Source organism: Rana temporaria, chromosome 7 (assembly GCF_905171775.1).
Source record: "Rana temporaria chromosome 7, aRanTem1.1, whole genome shotgun sequence".
NCBI classification, from domain to species: domain Eukaryota; kingdom Metazoa; phylum Chordata; class Amphibia; order Anura; family Ranidae; genus Rana; species Rana temporaria.
Genome location: NC_053495.1, coordinates 123,643,935 through 123,665,508, shown reverse-complemented (window position 1 = coordinate 123,665,508; position 21,574 = coordinate 123,643,935). Strand labels below are relative to the sequence as shown.

General features: G+C 39.9%; 1 protein-coding gene across 5 annotated transcripts in view; it reads right to left on the bottom strand.

Annotated features, from left to right (window-relative positions):
• The window catches only part of COL11A1 (collagen type XI alpha 1 chain), a 255,883-nt gene that overhangs the window by 209,153 nt on the left and 25,156 nt on the right, over positions 1-21,574 (bottom strand). For all 5 annotated transcript variants that reach the window (XM_040359914.1, XM_040359918.1, XM_040359916.1 and 2 more), the window contains exon 2: positions 6,041-6,208. In XM_040359914.1, the coding sequence (XP_040215848.1) occupies positions 6,041-6,208 (168 nt within the window). The remainder of the gene's footprint in view (positions 1-6,040; positions 6,209-21,574) is intronic.

Genomic DNA, 21,574 nt, shown 5'->3' with positions numbered 1-21,574 from the left:
TCAGTTCATTCAACTTTTAAAGTATAGTAACAGGATAATTTTGTTCCTCCGGAAATACTACATAAAGTTTATTTTTTGACCTGCGTCCTTCTGGGGAGATTTTACTTCACTTCATATCTTGGAGATGTATTCAGAAATAAAAGGAAATCTCCCTAAAGTTAGGCAGTTACCACCAGACTATGGGGCAGATCCACAAAGATCTGCCCCGGCGCAGCGTATCTGAGATACGCTACGCCGCCGTGACTTACTAGTCCTCGGTTCGAATCCTGAAAGAATTTGCGCCGTAAGTCACGGTGGCGTAGTCTATCTCTGGCGGCGTAACGGCGCGTAATTCAAATCGGCGATTAGGGGGCGTGTTTCATTTAAATGAAGCGCGTCCCCGCGCCGAATGAACTGTGCATGCACCGTCCCTAAATTTCCCGCCATGCATTGCGCTAAATGACGTCGCAAGGACGTCATTTTTTTTAACATAGACATGAATTACGTCCATCCTGATTCACGGACGACTTACGCAAAAAAATTCAAAATTCAAAATAAACGCTGGAACGACGGCCATACTTAACATGGCAAGTCTAACTATACGCAATGAAATACCAGCTTTAACTATACTCTGGAAAAAGCCGACTAGAGACGACGTAAGATAATGAGATGGCCGCGCGTACGTTCGTGGAAATAGCTAATTTGCATACCCGACGCGGAAAACGACGTGAACACCACCTAGCGGACGCCGAAGTATTGCATCTAAGATCCGAAGGCGTACGAAGCCATACGCCTGTCGGATCTAACCCAGATGCCATCGTATCTTGGTTTGAGGATTCAAACCAAAGATACGACGCGGGAAATTTGAAAGTACGCCGGCGTATCAGTAGATACTTCCTTTGTGGATCTGCCCCTATGTGTCCCCATTTGGAGGAATTGCCCTCACCTCTTGCTCTTATGACAGCTATAAAATGTAGGACTTACTTTTGTCTTGATGACCGTGGTCACCAGCACAAATAGAGAGGGAAAATATTACCCTCAGCATATGAGACAAGAACAAAGTAAAAGTTTTTCCTTTACAAACACATTAAGGACCATATCACAAAAACAATCCCTTATGCCCTGTACATACGATCGAACCTTTGTCCGACCAAATTCACATCGGAATTCCAATGGAATTCCATCGGAGTAAAATAGAACATGTTCTCTATGTAAACTCTGATGGAATTCATCAGAATTTCAGATGGAATTACTCCGATGGGGCATACATGCTGTCGGAATTTCCGATGGAAAAAGTCCGTCTGACTTTTTTCATCTGAAATTCCGATCGTGTTTACAGGGCTTAAGAGACATTTTACCATTACAATATGTAGTTGCGTAGACCATAGAGTTGTCACTTCCTTTCTAGCGATTGAGATTACTAAGAATTCTGGACCAGAAAGAGTGGGACTGCATAGGATAAATAGCTGTGAAGCTTTTGTTGATGATGTATCTACAGCAGCAGATTCTCTTTTCCGACACATCCCTAAGACTTCTTTTCCTTGCTCATAATTGGTTGTCAACCAATGGCCACCAATACACAGCTCAATATGTCTATGCAATGCTATTGATTCAAACAAAACTTGTAACCGGGGCTTTTTTTCAGTTGGAACTTGGTGGAACTCAGTTTGACCACCTCTGGCTCAGGCTCTCTACCTACCACTATCACTTGTATACACAGAAGTCACCTACCTACAGTGGAGGTACCAGAGCCGGCTGGGTGCTTCAGCTTAATACAGCAACAAAAGTAAGATACATGGACGATGGTGGAGCTTTTAAGAAAGGGGGGTTGCATAGAGAGGTCAGAGCTGAAGATGGGTGAAAGTGGGATGTGGAATGGGGATGCAGAGGTAAGCGGCTGTTGAAGAAGGCTGAAATCTGCACTCTCTTTGTAGTGCACCTCCAAACTCTACACTCTGTATGTAATGCACTCTTGGTGTTTAATGCCCCTTAAGACCCTTCCACCCTTCCAAATTTAACCACACCATTAACCCACTATGTGATGAGGTTTGGAGGGTGTGTGTATGTGTGGGGGGTCGTGATTAAGTTCCTGCACCTATTTTCTGAGAAAAAAAGCCCTGCTTGTAACAATCATGCAGGTTCAGTAGCACAGATTCTGCAAAGATTTACAGTGACTGATGCTTATATTTGACCCCTGACCTGCAATCCTGAACTGACAACTGCAACAGTTTTGAAAAGTGACAGTTTGTCACCTAAAACATAAATATACCTAAGAAGCAATCTGGAGATCATATATACCGTAATTCTTTTGTTCTAACTACCGTAATCAATAGGAACCTTTCCTAGAAGAAATATGGATGCTTTCATTGCTGACTTGCTTCTGAAATGTCATTACTTTCTTAGTCAGAAACCAAAAATAAGTATAACAAGTCTGAATGACTATGAATTCCCACTCAGTGACTCAGAAGGTACTGAAGGCAGGTTAGCATATTAGCCAGACAGCAGGCATTTTCAGAAGGAGGTTAACAATGGCAATCCCTATGTTTTTTAAAGAAAAGATTTCCTTTAATTACACTGAATTACATGGGCTAGGCAGATTTTTATGGGTAACATGCCTTGGATGTGTACAATTCATCCTTACCAAACCTTTAGACTATAATTCATACTGACTAGAAAATGATCTAAGTGTTCATATTTCAGAAGAAAATATTGAAACTCATCTTTTATGTGCCTCCATGGAAAACCGCATATTTCATATTTTTGTTCTTCTGGACATTTTTTTAACAGCTACATTCTTGCTCAAGTGTATTTGTATTTCATATAATGAAGCGGCACTGTGACAAAGAAGTAAAATGGAATGTAGTAAGCTATTAAAATACTATTTTAGGGAGTAGTAATATGAAGCTTTCACCATGGAATGAGCAAAACGAAGATTGTCTGTGTTTAATTATGCTACTGCACAACTGTAAGGAGGTTTTCGTCTATTGGAGAGCTGTGAGTGTCACAAGACACCACACAACATCATGTCTAGTGGAGAAAGGTGTTCCCAATAACAACCAGTCGGGTTTTGATCATGCTTAGCCTAAACGTAAAAAAATAAAGGTAGAATTAAAAAAAAAAATGTCCTAGCTGCTCGATAATTTTTTTCTCCTTCTTTGTAAACCCCTCATCTATTTTGCTGCCATTGACTAGGAGAACTTTTTATTAGAGAAACTAAGGGGCTAAAGTCTCATGATGCATGTGTTCGTTCCACATAGCATGCTTACACTGGCATGTGTTTTTTTTATTTGTGCTACAATGCAGTGTATTTTCAACATGTATAACAGTGCATTTTTCATGATCTGTTTGTTTTTTTCTACTGCTTTTGCTGTGCAATGCATTTTTTGTGATGCATTAACGCCCATTTTAAAAAGGCTGCGCTGTGCTTTTTGCTCTGCTGTGCAAAATTGCTACATGTCCAATTTTTGGTGCATTTATATGAACCGAAACTACATCACATAAAGCAATTGTCCTTGTATTAGAACTGCATTGGCAGCCCATTGGTGATAGTGGAAATAAGCCCTTAATGATCAAAATAGTAACTTGAAAGGCAATGTGATCTCTGTTTTGTTAACATAGTTATCTAGTTGGATGTCATATTATTTAATCATATACTCCTGGTAAAGTCTGGTACACACTGCAAGTTGTTGTTTTTTTTTTTGCTCACCCATGTGGACTAAATGAAATAAAAACTGAGGGCCAGATTCACATAGAAAAGGACAGGTGCAGCGTATCAGAGATACACTACGCCGCTGTATCTTACCTGGCTCTAAGTCGAATCCAGGAAGAATTTGCGTCGTAAGTTACGGCGGCGTAGTGTATTTCTGGCGGCGGAATTCAAATCGGCGGGAAGGGGGCGTGATTCATTTAAATGAAGCGCGTCCCCACACCGATTGAACTGCGTTTCGAAATTTCCTGCCGTGCTTTGCGCTAAATGACATCGCAACAACGTCATTTTTTTAACTTAGACGTGACTTACGTCCATCCCTATTCACGGACGACTTACGCAAAAAAAAAATTCAAATTTCGACACGGGAACGACGGCTATACTTTAACATGGCAAGTCTATGTATACGCCGCAAAATAGCAGCTTTAACTATACGCCGGAAAAAGCCGACTACAGACAACGTTAGAAAATGCGACGGCCGCGCGTACGTTCGTGGATTGTCGTAAATCGCTAATTTGCATACCCAACGTGGAAAACAACGCGAACTCCACCCAGCGGGCGCCGAAGTATTGCACCTACGATCCGAAGGCGTACGAAGCCGTACGCCTGTCGGATCGAACCCAGAAGCCGTTGTATCTTGGTTTGAGGATTCAAACTAAAGATACGACGCAGGAAATTTGAAAGTATGCCAGTGTATAAGTAGATACGCCGGAGTACTCTCACTGTGAATCTGGCCCTAAGAATCTCAGGAGGAGCTTGCTGTACCAACTATGCGGTAAACTATTGTGTTATGACAGGGGACTGAACCCCCCCCCTCCCCCGTACACACCAGTCAGCGCTCACAGCCATTGGCTGCCAGCACTGATTGAATGCCCATCCTCTAGCATGCCCATTTGACTGGCTTCTGTCAGACAGGCTGATGTACACACAGGCCGAATGTCGGCAGGCTTCCATTGACCCAGCCAAAACCGGCCGATATTCAGCTTGTGTGTACTAGGCTTTAGTGTGAGACTCCACAATCTGATTATGGAGTTCAGAGGACAGCACAGAGTGTAAATGTTCTCGCCCCCCCAAATAAATATCTAATAATTTTTGAGCTACAAAATCCATTGTTGGACTTTGACTTTTGATGCACCCCTGCAAATGCAATTTCTCAAACATTGTCTTTATATATTTTCTTCACTCTTTAAAGTGTTACTAAACCCATAACAGTAAAATCAATCTCTATATGCAGTAAAGCATGCTTGTTATACTCACTATGGAACCTAAGGGGTTATCCTCTGCATTGTGTAAAAAGGCTCTCTGATCTGCCCCTCCTTCCACAGTTCCCAAACCATCTTCTAATAGAACAGAGCCATTAGCCCCATACACACGACCGGTTTTCCTGCCAGGAAAAACTGCCAAGAGAGCTTTTGGCTGGAAAAAATCGGACATGTGTATGCTTCCGCGCAGTTTTCCCGACAGGAAAACAGCTGAGAACCTGCTCTCTATTTTCCCGTCGGGATTCCCGGCAGTTTTTTTTTTCCGCCAGATTTACTAATACTTTCCTATGGGAAACACTGCGAGGTAGTACCGATGAAGCATACACACGGCCGGGATTCCTGGCCAAAGCTCCATGGCAGTTTTCCTGCCAGGTTCTCGGCTTTCCCCTCGGTTTTCCCGGCAGACTTTTTACCGCCAGGAAAACCGAGCGTGTGTACAGGGCTTTGGAGGCATTCTCCACATGCTCAGTTTGGTGTGTATTGCTAAAGTTTTTCTTTTTCTTGGGAGTGTGCATGTGATCAACCCAGGGCCAATCAGCACTGTCCAGCCAGAGGGTCAGGGGACATGCAGCCTCATAGGACAATCAGGGGAGAATGAAAACACCTCTTACAAGATTTAACCAGTGCTTGGCTGGACACATAGTGAATGCAGGGTCCTGGGTTTAGTAACATTTAAAGGGGTTGTACACACAGTAATGTGAGGCTCTCTCCCTGGTGTGGAGAAAGCCTCTTGAGGGGGAGGGGGTGAGCAGGAGTGTCAGGACGCCCACTAAGACACAGCTCCTTTCTCTATCTGCAAAGTGTAGAGTGTTCTGACCCTCCTGCTTGCCCCCTCTCCCCTCAAGAGGCTTTCTCCACACCAGGGAGAAAGCCTCGCATTACTGTGTGTTGTTACAGACAGAAGAACAGGAAGTGAAGATTTCTCAGAAGAAATAAGGACATTTAAAAGCAAAATCTAAGGATGAGGTAAGTGAAGGAGGACTGCACTAGGGTAAAGGAAGCTGTTTAGGGGGGAAAAAATACCTTTACAACCCCTTTAACATTTAGAATTGTCAAAACAGAATATACAACAGGAATATAAAAATTATCTTACCTGGGTATAATTGGTTCATTGGTACACTAAGCTGGGCATTTTTATGAACTTTGTATGCTGCGTCTGATCCCTTGGATGCCTTTCTGTTTGTGCAAAATCCTGCTGTTTTTGACACACCTTCTGGTGTATTGTGAAAATCTAAAGCTCTGAGTACATCGACTGGTCCAGCTGTAAAAGATGAAAAACAAAGAACAAGGTTAGGAGACCTTACAATAATTGATGGTGTCGAAAGTTACACCAATGTTGCAAGATTAATATTCTAGTTTCAGCAAGTAAAATTCCTTCTGGAATCATTTAACAGTTTACATTTTCAATTACTTTATTATTTGTATTGGTATTATTATTATGATTATAAGGAATTATATGGTGGCAACAGTTTACACAGCGCTTTACAACATAAGGGCAGACAGTACCATTACAATACCGTTTAATACAATAGGAATGAGAGGACCCTGGCCATTAGAGCTTACAATATAAGAAGGAAGGTACTTTATAAATTGCTTTAAAAAGAAGATATACTGCCAACAAGGCAAAGAGTAATATTGGAAATGTGGTAACCCCTATGAAAGTTGTAGTAAACCATAACATTGTAGGTTACCAAACTATACATGACGTCAAAGTTCTTTTATTGTGTTTGTAAGTCCAGTAGCTTACTTCCTGAATTTAATAATGTTTTTAGTTTAGTTTTAACTCTTATGCTAAAGGGATTTGTATCAACCTATGCTTGCACATTTAAACTAACCTCTTCATGTAACTATGGCAATAAATTATGTTCCAATTTGTTAATGGTGTTCTAGTATTATTTGAAGATAATATTGGGTTATGATTGGGTTATTTTTGCCAAATTAAATTTCACCACATTCCCTAAAATTCTCTAAAGTGAAACTTCACTTGCTCTATTTGCCTATAATAATTATACAGTTCTGATCCTACTGTGTCCAAATATTCAGCTGTATTGATAGTTTACATTTTTTTGGCAGAAGTTTAGACAAGAGGTCATTTCACTCATCATATGCTCTCAGCATGTAAACACACATATTTTGTGAAATAAATCAAAATTCGCAATAGGCAAAGTTCAACGGATCCCAACTTGTCTTTGGAAGATCTTATACAGTATTTATACTTTATTTAATACATTACAATCATCCACATCTGTCCTCACTCTGAGTCCCTGTCACAATCTGTTAGTCCAGTTTAGGTAGGGATACCACTTTTTTAAGACCGAGTACAAGTACTGATACATTTTTTTACAATTTTTTGTTATGTTTTTCTATAATGCTTTGTTGTTTTAGGGGGGTGTGGATGGATGGTGTCAGTGTGTTTTTCATTAAAATTGTTATTATTTAAAAAAATATATATATATATATTATTTATTGCATTTTTTTTTCTATTATTTTTTTAGCCCTGTTGGGGGGCTTTGGTGAGATATCAGGGGTCTTAACAGACCTCTGACATCTCCCCTTTGAGACAGAGAAAGGGACTAAAGACACAGATTCCCCAGTCCCTTTCTCAGCAGCCTCAGCTGCACTGAAAATGAATGGAGATAAGACAGTGGCTCCTCTCCATTCATAAACTGAAGCATCGTAAACACAGGTTACGATGTTTCAGTTATATGTGATCACTGACTGACTGTTCATTCGGAAAGGGTAGGAGCCGGGTTTTAGCAGGTAAGCAGGCAAGCTCCTCAAACAGCTTGCAGCTTCCTCACCACCTGTTTAAATCTCTAAAACCCCACACCACCACACCTCAATTATGTGCATTGCACACAGTTGTGGAATGTTTTTAGTGCAGCCCCAATCAAATGACCAGGTCACCAAGTCTGATAGGGGGGATAATCTTTAAAGTGCCACAATGCAAAGTAATATGGCCGTAGCATGCGTACACCATCGTCCGCTGCCTTTGCAGCTTAAGGGGGAGCATTTTTAACCCCAGCTGCAGGTATAAATGAGTCCAGTTTGATGTCTGGTGCACAAGGGATTATAAAAAACTAAAATATAGCCAGAGTACACGTATTTATACCAGCAGATTTAAAATATATCGCGTATTTAAGGGCGGAGCTGACAAATCTTCTGTCAGCTCGGCCCTCCTCCTAAATACTTACCTGAGCCCATAGGCGTGCACACAGGGTGTGCCAGGTGTGCCTGGTCATACCCTAATCATTCTGATTGGCACAGTTTAAACCTCTAATATTTCACCAAAGCCCCCTAATGGGGCTTCTAAAAAATGTGAAAAAAAAAATTCTGACACCATCCACTGCTCTACTGACACCTATCTCTGCCCTACCGACACCATCTACTGCTCAAATGGCACCGTTAGTATATATACACATGCACACAAACACATGTGTTTGAACTTTGAGGTGCACACCCTAATGCAATAGGCTGTGCACACCTATGCCTGACCCCAATCTCAATTGGGATTGGCTACCAATGTTGTGCCAAAAAGCAGTGATCTCTCTCTAACTTCCCACTGGACTCAGTGAGGACAGTGGGAGCCATAGGCTCCTGCTGCTGCCAATTAAATCCAGTGACGTGGGAGCAGCGGGTGCACTTATGCCACCATAGGAAGCAGCTTTCTATGGTGGCACATGTAAAAAAGGAGGAGTCCAGAGTGCCGGCAGGAGACCCAAATAGATAAGAATCGGGGCTGCTCTGTGCAAAACCATTGCACAAAGTGGGTAAGTATGACATGATTGTTATTTAAAAAAAATACCTTTACAATAACTTTTTTTCTAAATGTATGATACAATTAAAGGATGTTTTGCCTTAAGTTCCATTGTAAATTATTTTCAGTCATTTTCTATTTTATTTCTTATTCAAAGACTGTATCAGCATGAGTGGAAATATTGAATACATATCTCTTATTGACTGACTAACAAAACAGTATAGCATCCTTGAAGTTAAGTGAAAAATTCTAGTGCTGGGACCAACGTAGTCTTATAGTACAGGTCATTCCGAGGGTACAAATGGCAGCCATATGTGAAAATATAAACCCCTTCTAGAATTTCAATCCTTTCCTAGAAGCAATATGATATAAGTCAATCTGTTATATAATCTATGTACTGATAACATTGACAACAAGGAGTCATTATTTTCCAATCGGGATAAAAGAAAGATAGGTTTGAAATAAGGCTGTCCGATGCACTACTGATGAATTATTTGTAATTTAATCTTTTTTTCTTAAGCTTGCAGTGGATACAATTTTGTTCAATATTCAACTCTGTGCATAAATATATGAGACTGATTATCAAGAAAAAAGTTTCAGTGCATTATATCAATATTTGACACTAACAAAATCCAAACCTAAGGAACTGTATGAATTTATTACTCTCTGCTAGCCTTCGCTAAAGTTATTACATTTGAGTTGGCTTAGGGGGATCATAAACATAATATGGGGATTGAGAGATCCAAATGACAGATGACCATAAAAAGAGTTAGTAGTTGATACCAGGAAATGGTAGTAATAGTAAAAGTAAGATAAAATTTGAACTTTGTTTGTTTTTTTCAAACAATAGATTTACCTAAAAAGCTGTACACAAAGTATATCAGTGCTAGCATTTAAATAACCTAGTCATAGTTATTCATATTGTTTCTTACACCAGAACTATTATTGGTTTCATTTATAGCAAACATTTTTACCTATAGCTGCTCTCTTTTTGATTTTTATAACTTAAAGCGGAGCTCCACCCTAAAGTGGAACTTCTGCTCATCGGATTCCTCCCCCCCTCCGGTGCCACAATTGGCACCTTTCAGGGGGAGGGGGGACAGGATACCTGTCTTTGACAGGTATTCTTTCCCACTCCTGGGAGTCTGGCCACGGCCGTGACGCGGCAGTGACATCACTGTGGGGCTCCCTTCTCCTCCTCCCCTGGCCGCCCGGCTAATAGGAGAGAGGAACGGGGCCTCGCGCATGCGCAGTAGGGTTCCCGGCGTGAAGCCGAAAGGCTACACTGCCGGGTTCCCTTACCCGCAATGGCGGCAACAGTGTAGCCTTTCAGGCTTCACACCGGGAACCCTACTGCCGACATCGAGGGACAGCAGGACAGGTATGTGTCCATTTATTAAAAGCCAGCAGCTGCAGTATGTGTTGCTGCTGGCTTTTAATTATTTTTTTCCGGACCTCCTCTTTAATGAATTGGTTGCAAAGTGATGAAAAAGAACATGTCAAATATATTAGGTCTAATTGAAAAGGGAACACTTAAAATCAGTTGACTTAGTGTCAATATCCACAAATGTAAAAGGCAAGTGAAACAAAGAAAAAGCAAACTTCATCTTTTGTGATACTATTCAAACAATAAGTATTTTTAGCATTGCATCTGACGCATTCAAGTAAGAAGCTTTTATTTACAAGTATCATGACTTCAAAAGCAGAAATGGCACCCAAACAACTGGAGCCTGTGTGGGTGGTCACCTTCCCCCACAATACTGTGTAGAACTTGAGATGGCTAACACAGGAACAATAACTTCCTTTGGTGTGTATTTAAAATAGAAAATGGTGCCCACTGTAGTTTGCATGAATGTGCCCCTGTTCTCAGCCTTAACCCAGTAGCTTTTTTTAGTCAGTAACTTCAATCGACATTTAAAAAAAAAAGCAACAACAATAATTACTACTACTTATTATATTATTAATTACACTTACAATGACAATAATAATAACTATTACAACAATAATAACAAATTTGGCAACATAACCTCACCACAAACACATTTTAACGATCTGACACACAGGGGTTGATTTACTAAAACTGGAGGGTAGCCAATAAGCTTGTTCAAATAAGTGGTGATGAAAAACTAGAAGCTGATTGGTTTCTATTTAGCGCTGCACCGGATTTTAAACTTTCCAGTTTTAGTAATTTAACCCCATAGTCTTTTTGCAATAATCTGTGTTAACAGATTAAAGAAAGTCTAACTCCAAAAACAAACGTTTATTTTTGCAGCTTACTAGTCCTTAGCTTGTTTTCTTTTTTTTCACGATTTGTTTCCTTAATTTTCATTTGGTAATCCTGTGTATAATACACTGTCTCTGGGTAGCTGTGCTCACCTTTCCACAGTATATATAGAAGTATGGAGGACCCTCACCATGCCAACATCCAAAATATATATTTAAGGATTGACCAAGTCAAAAAATTTGCGGACTTTGTGGGCACACAATGAGCGAGAGAATCAGTAAAAAAGTGTACATTTTATTACAACGTAATTAAAAAACATTAACAACATACAAACAACACCCTGTATGGACACAATTACCAGTTACCCAATAATGCAGTTATAGAGGACTGGACCTACGGTACAAAGATTAATGTAATACGATATCAAGGTAAGAGAAGAATTTCTGATCCAGCAATGCCTCCAAAATCTTGCTCGTCGATGCGTTACACTAAAATATTAGCTTCCTTAGGACAGATACTGGGTAGGTGCTGGTATATTTGAAAACAAGAGAGTACATGTATAAGTATTTAATGTAGTATATATATATATATATATATATATATATATATATATATATATATATATATATATATATATATATATATATATATATATATTTATGTATTAATACTACATTAAATACGAATACATGCACTCTCTTGTTTTTAAATATACCCACATCTACCCAGTATCTGTCCAGGGGAAGGAAATATTTTAGTGAAACGCGTTGACGAGCATGTTTTTGGAGGCATTACTGGATCAGAAATTCTTCTTTTACCTTGATATAGTATTAAATTAATCTTTGTACCATTGGTCCAGTCCTCTATAACTGCATTATTGTGTAACTGGTAATTGTGTCCATACAGGATGTTGTTTGTATGTTGTTTATATGTTTTTTAATTATGTTGTAATAAAATGTATACTTTTTTACTGATTCTCTCTCTCATTGTGTGCCCACAAAGTTTGCTAATTTTTGGACTTGGTCAATCCTTAAATTAATATATATATAGGGAACCATGATTGCCACTAGAGTGGTCTAAAAACATATCTGTCTTAGCTTATCTCCATTAGGCATGAGCTCTGGGTTCAGATTAAACATTAGTTTGACCTGAACCTAGGAAGTTCACAGTTCAAGAGAATGGAAAACCAATGTGGCTATTTACATCTATAGCGGGGATATGCAATTAGCGGACCTCCAGCTGTTGCAGAACTACAATTCCCATGAGGCATAGCAAGACTCTGACAGCCACAAGCATGACACCAGAGTCAGAAGCATGATGGGACTTGTAGTTTTGCAACAGCTGGAGGTCCGCTAATTGCATATCCCTGATCTATAGCAATCTATTGCTAATAAAGCACTTCCTGACCTCTGAACTGTGATCAAGTGAATTGGAAGGGCAAATAACTGGGGTTCTCTTAGGCTCCAGACAGGGTTCCCAGCAGCCATTTGTCAATGCTTGCAAGATAGAAAGTTGCTACTGCTATATTTATAGTCAGTAACATACAAACTTAGGGCCAGATTCAGAGAGAAACACCTATCTTTAGGCGGGCGTAGAGTATCTCAGATACACTACGCCGCCGTAACTTAGAGCGGCAGGTCCCGTATTCAGAAAGAACTTGCGCTCTAAGTTACGGCGGCGTAGTGTAAATGGGCCGGCGTAAGCCCGCCTAATTCAAACTAGGCTGGTAGTGGGCAAGTCGTATGTAAATGATTCGTGACCCCACGTAAATGACGCGCTTTACGAATGGCGCATGCACGCGCATGCTCAGTATCACGTCAAATTTTCTCCCTAAGATACGTCGGCTCATTGTTTAGGCGACGTGAACGTAACCTACCCCCATCCCCATTCACGGACGACTTACGCAAACAACGTAAAATACAACGCTGTTCCGACGTTTCCGACGTCCATACCTAACATGACTTACCCCTGCTTTATGAGGGGTAAAGTTACGCCGGACCGTTGCCTTACGTAAACGGCGTATATAGATGCGCAACAGATCCACCCACAGAATCTGCAGTTTTTCAGGTCTCATAACAGACAGAGGGGAGACATTTGACAGGTAAGGATACATGCAGGAGGCATGTATATCCTTATAGATCAGCACTACAGCAGTAGTTTAGAAAGGATGAGAGTGGGTTTACATCCACTTTAATGAAAGGCATAGCCTTTGCATTCAAGGTGCATGCTTTTCTGAGCCTTTCTCTTGATCAAATGTGACACAGATACAATTTTGCTGAACAGATTTGCTTTAATTATACAGCGTCTTAGGATGTTAAAATAAAAATTTGATTGACTCACTCTAAAAAGTAAATGCCACAAGTTAAACATAGAGTATAACAGACACCTGCCAGAGGATTGCACAGATGCAGATTGCCAATCATAGCAGCAATTGTGCATTCATAACAAATCATAGACATTATTAGGTCAATGGAAAGGTTATGAATGTGAATAAACTCTGAATCCTTTGTAGTTTTGCTATGGCTTTTGATCGCGTGACTTATGTAGCTAATAGCTTACATAAAATTATTAGTGTAGTTGAGTCCTAACAAATGAATCCTAAAAGTCTAGAAAAAAATATTAAATATATAGGGCACATTAGTTGACTAGCCTTATTCAAATAATCTTCCAAACCTCAGATGTATGTTTTTCCATCAATAAAAGAAAACACTTAACAGAAGTATGTGGATACTGAAAATTATATACAATTTGCAGCTATCATTCATGAATTACATTTCAGTGAAAACCCTTCAATGGTCTTCAACAATTCACAGGATAATTTTTCTACATTCAGAGGGTATTTCAATGTGCTTTAAAGGGATTAGAAGGAGGTTTAAGGAAGGGAAATGGGATTAGCAGTTATGAGACAGCTTTAGGAACAATATCAAGAAAAAACTTTAGACACATTAAAGTGACCTGTCACAGTGCATCCATACAATAGATTCAGTGCCTTCTGTTTTCACCTAAGGATTCTCCCCTTTTATAGTCTGTTTTTATAGCTAAATAGGCTTGGAGCCTCAAAAAGGAGTTTTCTTTTCAGTAATTTTTATTGAGTTAAAAAGGGTGGTACAGTAATGTTACATGTAGGGTGTAACAAAGAGACAGTACATGCATATGGATCCCTGTACAAGAACATGCAGGGGGTGCATGGTAAGTAAAATAAGGCATAAACAAAGGTATAAATGAACAGATGAATAAGCATGCATTGGAGGTACATCAGTTTCGCAAATGAGACTCAGAAAGGAGTTTTATACTGTATGACCTTTTTTCCATTAAATAAAAATCAAAAACATGTTAAGAGGGGGTAAAATAAATATTTTTTTATAAAGAACACACTCTTAGGCCTCGTACACATGACTGAGAAACTCGACAGAATCCATCAAGAAACTTGGTGGGAGAGCTTTTTTGCAGAGGAAAACGGTCGTGTGTACGTTTTTCATCGAGGAAACTGTTGAGGAACTTGACGAGAAAAAAAGAGAACAAGTTCTCTTTTTCCTCGATGGGAGTCTCAATTTCCTCGTCGTGTTCCTCGTCGGGCTGGTTTTCGGCGAGAAACGTGAGCGTGTGTATGCTAAGAAACCCGCGCATGCTCAGAATGAAGTATGAGACGGGAGTTAAAGTAGCATTTGTAATGGAGATAACACATTTTTCACGCTGTAACAGACTGAAAAGTGCAAATCGTCTCTTACCAAACTTTTACTTAACACGCAGTAACATGAGATTTGCAAAAGCAGCCCCAAGGGTTGTGCCAGTGGAATTGAACTTCCCCTGCCATTGTATGTGTTGTACGTCACCACGTTTGAGAACGAGGAGATTTTGTCTTGACGTGTGTACGCAAAGCAAGCTTGTCGAGTTCCTCGACAAGCCTAACAAGGAACTCGCTGAGGAAAATGATGTGTTTCGCCCGACGAGTTACTCGTGTGTACGAGGCCTAACTATTATTTGTGTCTCAATTAGAAAAAAAATGGCTCTGATAGTGTTAAGCACAGAAAGGTAAAAAAACTAAAAGCACTGCCTTGACTACAAAACCATATTCCAACTTGTAAGCTGACACCAGGGGCGGACTGACCATTCGGGCACTCAGGCACTACCCCAGGGCCTCATGCCACTAGGGGCCCCCATCAGGGTTGCCAGCCTCAGTAAAACCAGGGACAGTATGTAAAAATCTTTTTTTTTTTAAATATCCCAAGATTATAGCTGTCCCGCCTCTCCAGTACCCATACAGTGTGTGTATGTGTATTCTGTGTGTATGAATACTGTGTGTGTATATTGTGTGTCTGTGTGTGTATAATGTGTATGCATACTGTGTGTGTGTGTATACTGTATGGCCCCATAATATATTGCCTGGGGGCCCTATAATCTCCTATTGCCTGTGAGCCCCATAAACTCCTATTGCCTGGGGGCCCCATAATCTCATATTGCCCGGGGGCCCCATGAGTTGTCAGTCCGCCCCTGGCTGACCCTACCACCTAATACTGCTTACAAAGCCTTACACTTTACCCCCTAACTATTAACTTAAATATTTTCTAACACTAACCAATAAACTGCTAGATTATGTTGTCAGTTCACTGACATGTGTTATAGTGCCAAATACAGCCATTTGAGTTCTTTATGTGACATGTTACTAGCCACACAGTAGGCCTTCTGTACTCTTCCTGCTACTATAGATATCGTTCATATTCAGAGAGATACCTGCCCATCTACAACCATTTTTAATTATACTGTGACACATATTCCCACCACAGTGGATTAAACCCCAGTGGAATACAGCAAATACAGAACCACTGAAAGATAATAGAGACACTCCCTTGGCACACAGGCCAACTGTACAGAATGATAAACTTCCAGGTGTCTGGATAATTAAAATAAAGTGAGAGGAGAGCAATATGGTGTCTCAGGGCCCTTGTAGGGATCCATCATAAGTTATGTTTTATTATTTAAATTACAAAAGGGCCGAATTATGAAAATGAAGAGATAAAACCTAGGCCTCCCAACCAAAGCAATTAACCAGTTGCACAATGCTCGTTACCAAAGTTGACCCTTTAAGGCGCTGGTCTAATGCAAGTGATGACAGGGGCATAGCATGATGATATCATCTAAATTCATCCTTCCTGATATGAATCCAAAGCCTCCACACACATACTTGTCTGTCATCTGAACCTTTATAAGCAGTAGCCTATGACATGCCTAAAAGTAACTTTATTAGTTCCATTATTTCTTGGTGCCCTTTGTACTGAAAATCCGAAAACTTGAAAAACAGGCCCTGAAAATATCTAAAAATTTTAGAAACTGTCTATAAAGCACAGAGATAAAGCTCTGTTTAGACTGTAAACTTCTACGACTTGAATTAAAAGCCTTTGCTGAAACGTTCTTATTGAACTTTGACTTCTTCTATATGCCATGATAACAAATGTCTTGCTTTACAACCTCTCTCTCTTTTTGCGTAGCTGTCCTCATTGCTGTGTCAGGAAGGACAACGTAGGTTCCTGCTGGGAAGTGTTTGATATGCTGGACTAACCACGGGAGTTTCAGAGAAGCAGAATGTATTTCTTTATCTCCTGCCAAAGCTTTTGTACAGTAAACTCAGGCAGTATCAAGTGAGAGGCACAAAGGAAAAGATATTGCTTCGGGCTAATGGGAATATTATTTGTTTTATGCCAGTAGCTTTGTGAAATATTCCTAAACAGGCAACAAAAGTTTTTCCAAGTTCTGATCTTATCTATCCTCTGGCTGTTGGCTTTTAAACAAACAAAATCAGGTAGAATGGCCTACGTCCTCTTACATGCTTATTGGAATATTTAATATACAAATATAAAAAAGAAATTTGCAAAATACAACTCACGTCTCATTAAAAACTGTATATTGTAGAAGAACAATAATAGTCACAGTGGGTGCATCCCCACCAAGCTTCTAGTGACCCTTGCCATGAGGCATGAACTGGTGTGGGTGTAAAGCTAAATGCACACCTGCATGCCTGTACTGGCCAACAGTGTATAGAGCAGGTACCACTAGCAACAGCCTATTCAGAAAAGTGAGTAACTAGGAAAAGCCAGCTGTTTGGCTTTTGCTCTGGGTTTCATAGGTGGTTGTTTGCTCAATCCAGTTAAAATCAGCTAGATCAGGTGACCACAGTGGCGGACTGACAACTCATGGGGCCCCCGGGCAATAGGAGATTATGGGGCCCCCGAGCAATAGGAGATTATGGGGCACCCAGGCAATAGATTATGGGGCCACACAATATACACACACACATACAGTATACATATAGAGTATACACACACAGACAAACAATATATGCACACAGTATACATACACACAGAATACACATACACACATTGAATGGGTACTGGAGAGGTGGGGCATCTATAATCTTGTAATTAAAAAAAAACACATATTTTTATATACTGCCCCTTGTTTTTCCTGAGGCTGGCAACCCTTATCAGGCTGGCAACCCTTATGGGGCCCCCTAGTGGCATGGGGCCCTCGGACAGTGCCCAAGTGCCCGAATGGTCAGTCTGCCCCTGGGTGACCATCTACTAATATCTGTAAGCAGCCTAAATGAAAACTGAACCCAAGAACCAAAATGCAACTCATTGTATTCAACCAGTTCTTAGATGTAGTGGCTGTGATTGTTTTCATTTTTTTAAATAAAAAACAAATTTGGCAGGTACAGGAAATACCTTGATGCCAGATATACAATGTCCTAGACATGTCCTGTGAGCTAAGCATACCGCAAGAACAATGTTATCTTTCTCTTGCGAACTACTATTATAGTAGTCATCATCATCACTGTCATTATTCCCTATATAATGGAGATGAACAAAGGCAGACATGTTTGAGCTCCCTCCATAGTTACAGTGAGCCTTCCAATGACAAGAAGTGTGATTTTTGCAGAATTAACAGGTGAAAATGAAGACTAAAAAATCTAGAAAAAAGAAAACAAATGCAGTTTCGACATCTAAGGGCCAGTAAGCTGCAATATATTATATTTTTGCTTTTGGAATATTTCTGCACCCAGGCGCCTGTGACCCTAGGATCGGCCCTGCCCCCATGCCTGTTTGGGTTTCCTTCCACGTGCCAAATACATGCTGGTATGAGTTACTTGGTTCCTGTATAAATTGACCATAGTATATGTATGAATGTGAGTTAGGGACCTTTGATTGTATGCTCCTTGAGGGCAGGGACTGATGTGAATGTACAATATATATATATATATATATATATATATATATATATATATATATATATATGTTTAAAATGTTGTGTAAATCGATGGCTCTATGTAAATAATGCATTTCTATAATGTTTAAAGCTGAACTACAGCTTTACCTTCAAGTTTCTATGGGTGTATAGGTTTATTGTTGTCACGGAAATTGCTTACTTTGCTTTTAGTGCACACTGTAAGTTTACAGTGTACATTAGAAGCTGTAGCAACACATTTCTAGGCTGTAGGAGAGCATCATCTAGGTTTTTCCCACCCTACTGTCTCTTGCCTGCCCTTTCATTCATTCAATTCCAATTCCTTTAGTCATGGAGGCTCGGGATCACATGCACTCATTACCTAAGGGACTCTGCATGCAAATACAGCTTGTCTAAAATGCCCACTGCTCTAGACTAACCATTACCCATCAAAGCAGTATAACATTTGCAGGAGCCAACCCACTAACTGCATCGGGACGGAGGAGTCTGCTGTGCTGTAAAGCATTCTGCTGGTCCCTCCCACCATAAAGAAGCACAGTGACCTAGTGATGAAATCACTGGGTCTAAAATAAGGTATGTAATGAAGGTTTTTTTATTAAAAAAGTTTCATTAACATGTTGATGGGAGAAGAAAGGAGGAACCAAGGAAAGCAAAATATAAGCAGAATAAACTTCAGCTTTAACCACTTCAATACTGGGCATTTTCACCCCCTTCCTGCCCAGGCCAATTTTCAGCTTTTTTTTTAGCACTGTCACGCTTTGAATGACAATTGCGCGTCGTGCGACGTAGCTCCCAAACAAAATTTACGTCCTTTTTTCCCCACAAATAGAGCTTTCTTTTGGTGGTATTTGATTATCTCTGCGGTTTTTATTTTTTGCGCTATAAACAAAAAAAGATTGTCAATTTTGAAAAAAAAAAAACACAATATTTTTTACTTTTTGCTATAATAAATATTCATTTTTTACCTGGCGGACATCGTGGCTGCCAGGCACGTGCATCGGCACCCATGGGACCCACGGTTAGGAGGCCCGAGGACGGCATATGACGTCCACCCAGTATGGCAGAGCCTCCTTGTGAACGTCATATGTCTATACACGGGTGTTGAAGTGGTTAAATTGCAGATAGATGTATGTATTAATCTATGCACAATATTATTATTTAAAGGGGTTGTAAAGGTAAATGTTTTTTCACCTTAATGTATCCTATGCATTAAGGTGAAAATACAAAAACATTGGACAGTACCGCCCCGCTGAACCCCCGTTTTACTTACCTCACCCCTCGAAAGTCCCGCACGCATCCCCGTGATCCTTTTCGGTTCCCAGCCTGGCTGGTGATTGGCTAGGCTGGCTGGCGCTGCTGTCAATCACATCCGATGACGCAGCGCCCCCCGGGGGGGGGGGGGTGGGGCCGAGTGATACAGTCGGCGGCTATGCCAAGCTTTTCACCATGCAAGCTCGCTCGCATGAAGGTGGAAAGCTCTTGCGAGGAGGAGCCGAGACAGCCGCCGAGGGACCCCAGAAGACAGGGTTCGGGGACACTCTGTGCAAAACGAGCTGCACAGTGGAGGTAAGTATAACATGTTGGTTATTTTACAAAAAAAAAATTGGACTTTAGTGTTCCTTTAAGGTACTTATATAGTGCCGTCAATTTACGCAGCGCTTTACATATATATTGTACATTCACATCAGTCCCTTCCCTCAAGGAGCTTACAATCTAATGTCCCTAATTCACATTTATATATATATAAAGATCTACAGGTCAAACACAATGTAGAAACGTAAGTTTAACTAACTTTAAATAATTACTCTAATTGAAGTAGACAGTAGTGTTGCTCACGAATATTCGCATTGCGAATATTCGACTCGAATATAGCATATTCGAGAAATCGCGCTATATTTCGAATTTCGCGGTGAATATTCGCAATTCCGAATATTCGCATTTTTTCAATTTGATTTTTAAAACAAATCACATCCTATCGACGTCTAAAAGCATTGCTGGTATGATTAGAGACCCTGGGCCGAGTAGCTAAGCTAAGGCGATCCTTTTATGTTGCCAAATTGAAAAAAAAAACATTGCGATTTTTCGCTATTGCGAATGCGAAAATGATTGCGAATTTTCGATAACTGTGGTAGGAGAACTCTGATTGTCTCTGATGCAAAAGGGGGGGGCTTTGTGTATGTGTATGTTATGAATATTTGTATGTTTGATATTATTATTTTTTGTAAGAAGGAAAAAATTGCGCATACCTTAAAAAAGGGGAGAATACAGCAGCAACTCAAAAATGTTATACAACATAAATTAATACAAGACAGAAAATGGAGTCGCTCTACAAGAATAAAAAATATGTCTAGTGACAAGACATGTGGGCAAATTATAAAATAAGCAAGCGCAAATAACTTGTGAAATACACAGTGAAACAAATATATAAAGAAATATAGTCCCAATAATAGAAAAATAATCTTTCATAAAAATGTCTTTGATATGTGAAGTGAAAAAAAGTCCAAAGCATGCAACGTGTTCAATCTTCAAGGTGTTTGATTGACAAACGGCTGTGACAGATGGATAGAGTATAGAATAAGAATAAGAATAACCACCAATGCAAAACACTTTTTATTTTCTATTGTAAAATATCACGAATATTCTGAGCCAATCAGAGTGCTCCTTCAGCATTTGCCGAATATTCGCAATTATTTTGTATTGTAAAATATCAAGAATATTCTGAGCCAATCAGAGTGCTCCTTCTGCATTTGCCGAATATTCGCAATTATTTTGTATTGTAAAATATCAAGAATATTCTGAGCCAATCAGAGTGCTCCTTCCGCATTTGCCGAATATTCGCAATTATTTTGTATTGTAAAATATCACGAATATTCTGAGCCAATCAGAGTGCTCCTACAGCATTTGTCGAAATTGCGCAATAAATATCGCATTCGCATGTTGCGATATTTCGATAAAATATCACGAATATTCTGAGCCAATCAGAGCGCTCCTCCAGCATTTCTCGAAATTGCGCAATAAATATCGCATTCGCATGTTGCGATATTTCGATAAAATATCACGAATATTCTGAGCCAATCAGAGTGCTCCTACCGCAGTTATCAAAAAATCGCAATTATTTTCGCATTCGCAATAGCGAAAAATCGCAATCATTTAATTTCGATAAAATATCACGAATATTCGAATTTAGCGAATATATCTCGAATATTCTAATATATATTCGAGATATATCGCGAAATCGAATATGGCATATTCTGCTCAACACTAGTAGACAGTCTTTGTACCGCATAGCTAGACCTACGCTCCTGTTTTCATTAGGGAATGTTATGCCTGGGAGGGAAATAAGATGGATACTTTCAAGCCAAGAAAAGTTGTTCCAACATGTCATACTATCCCAATAAATTTTCCCT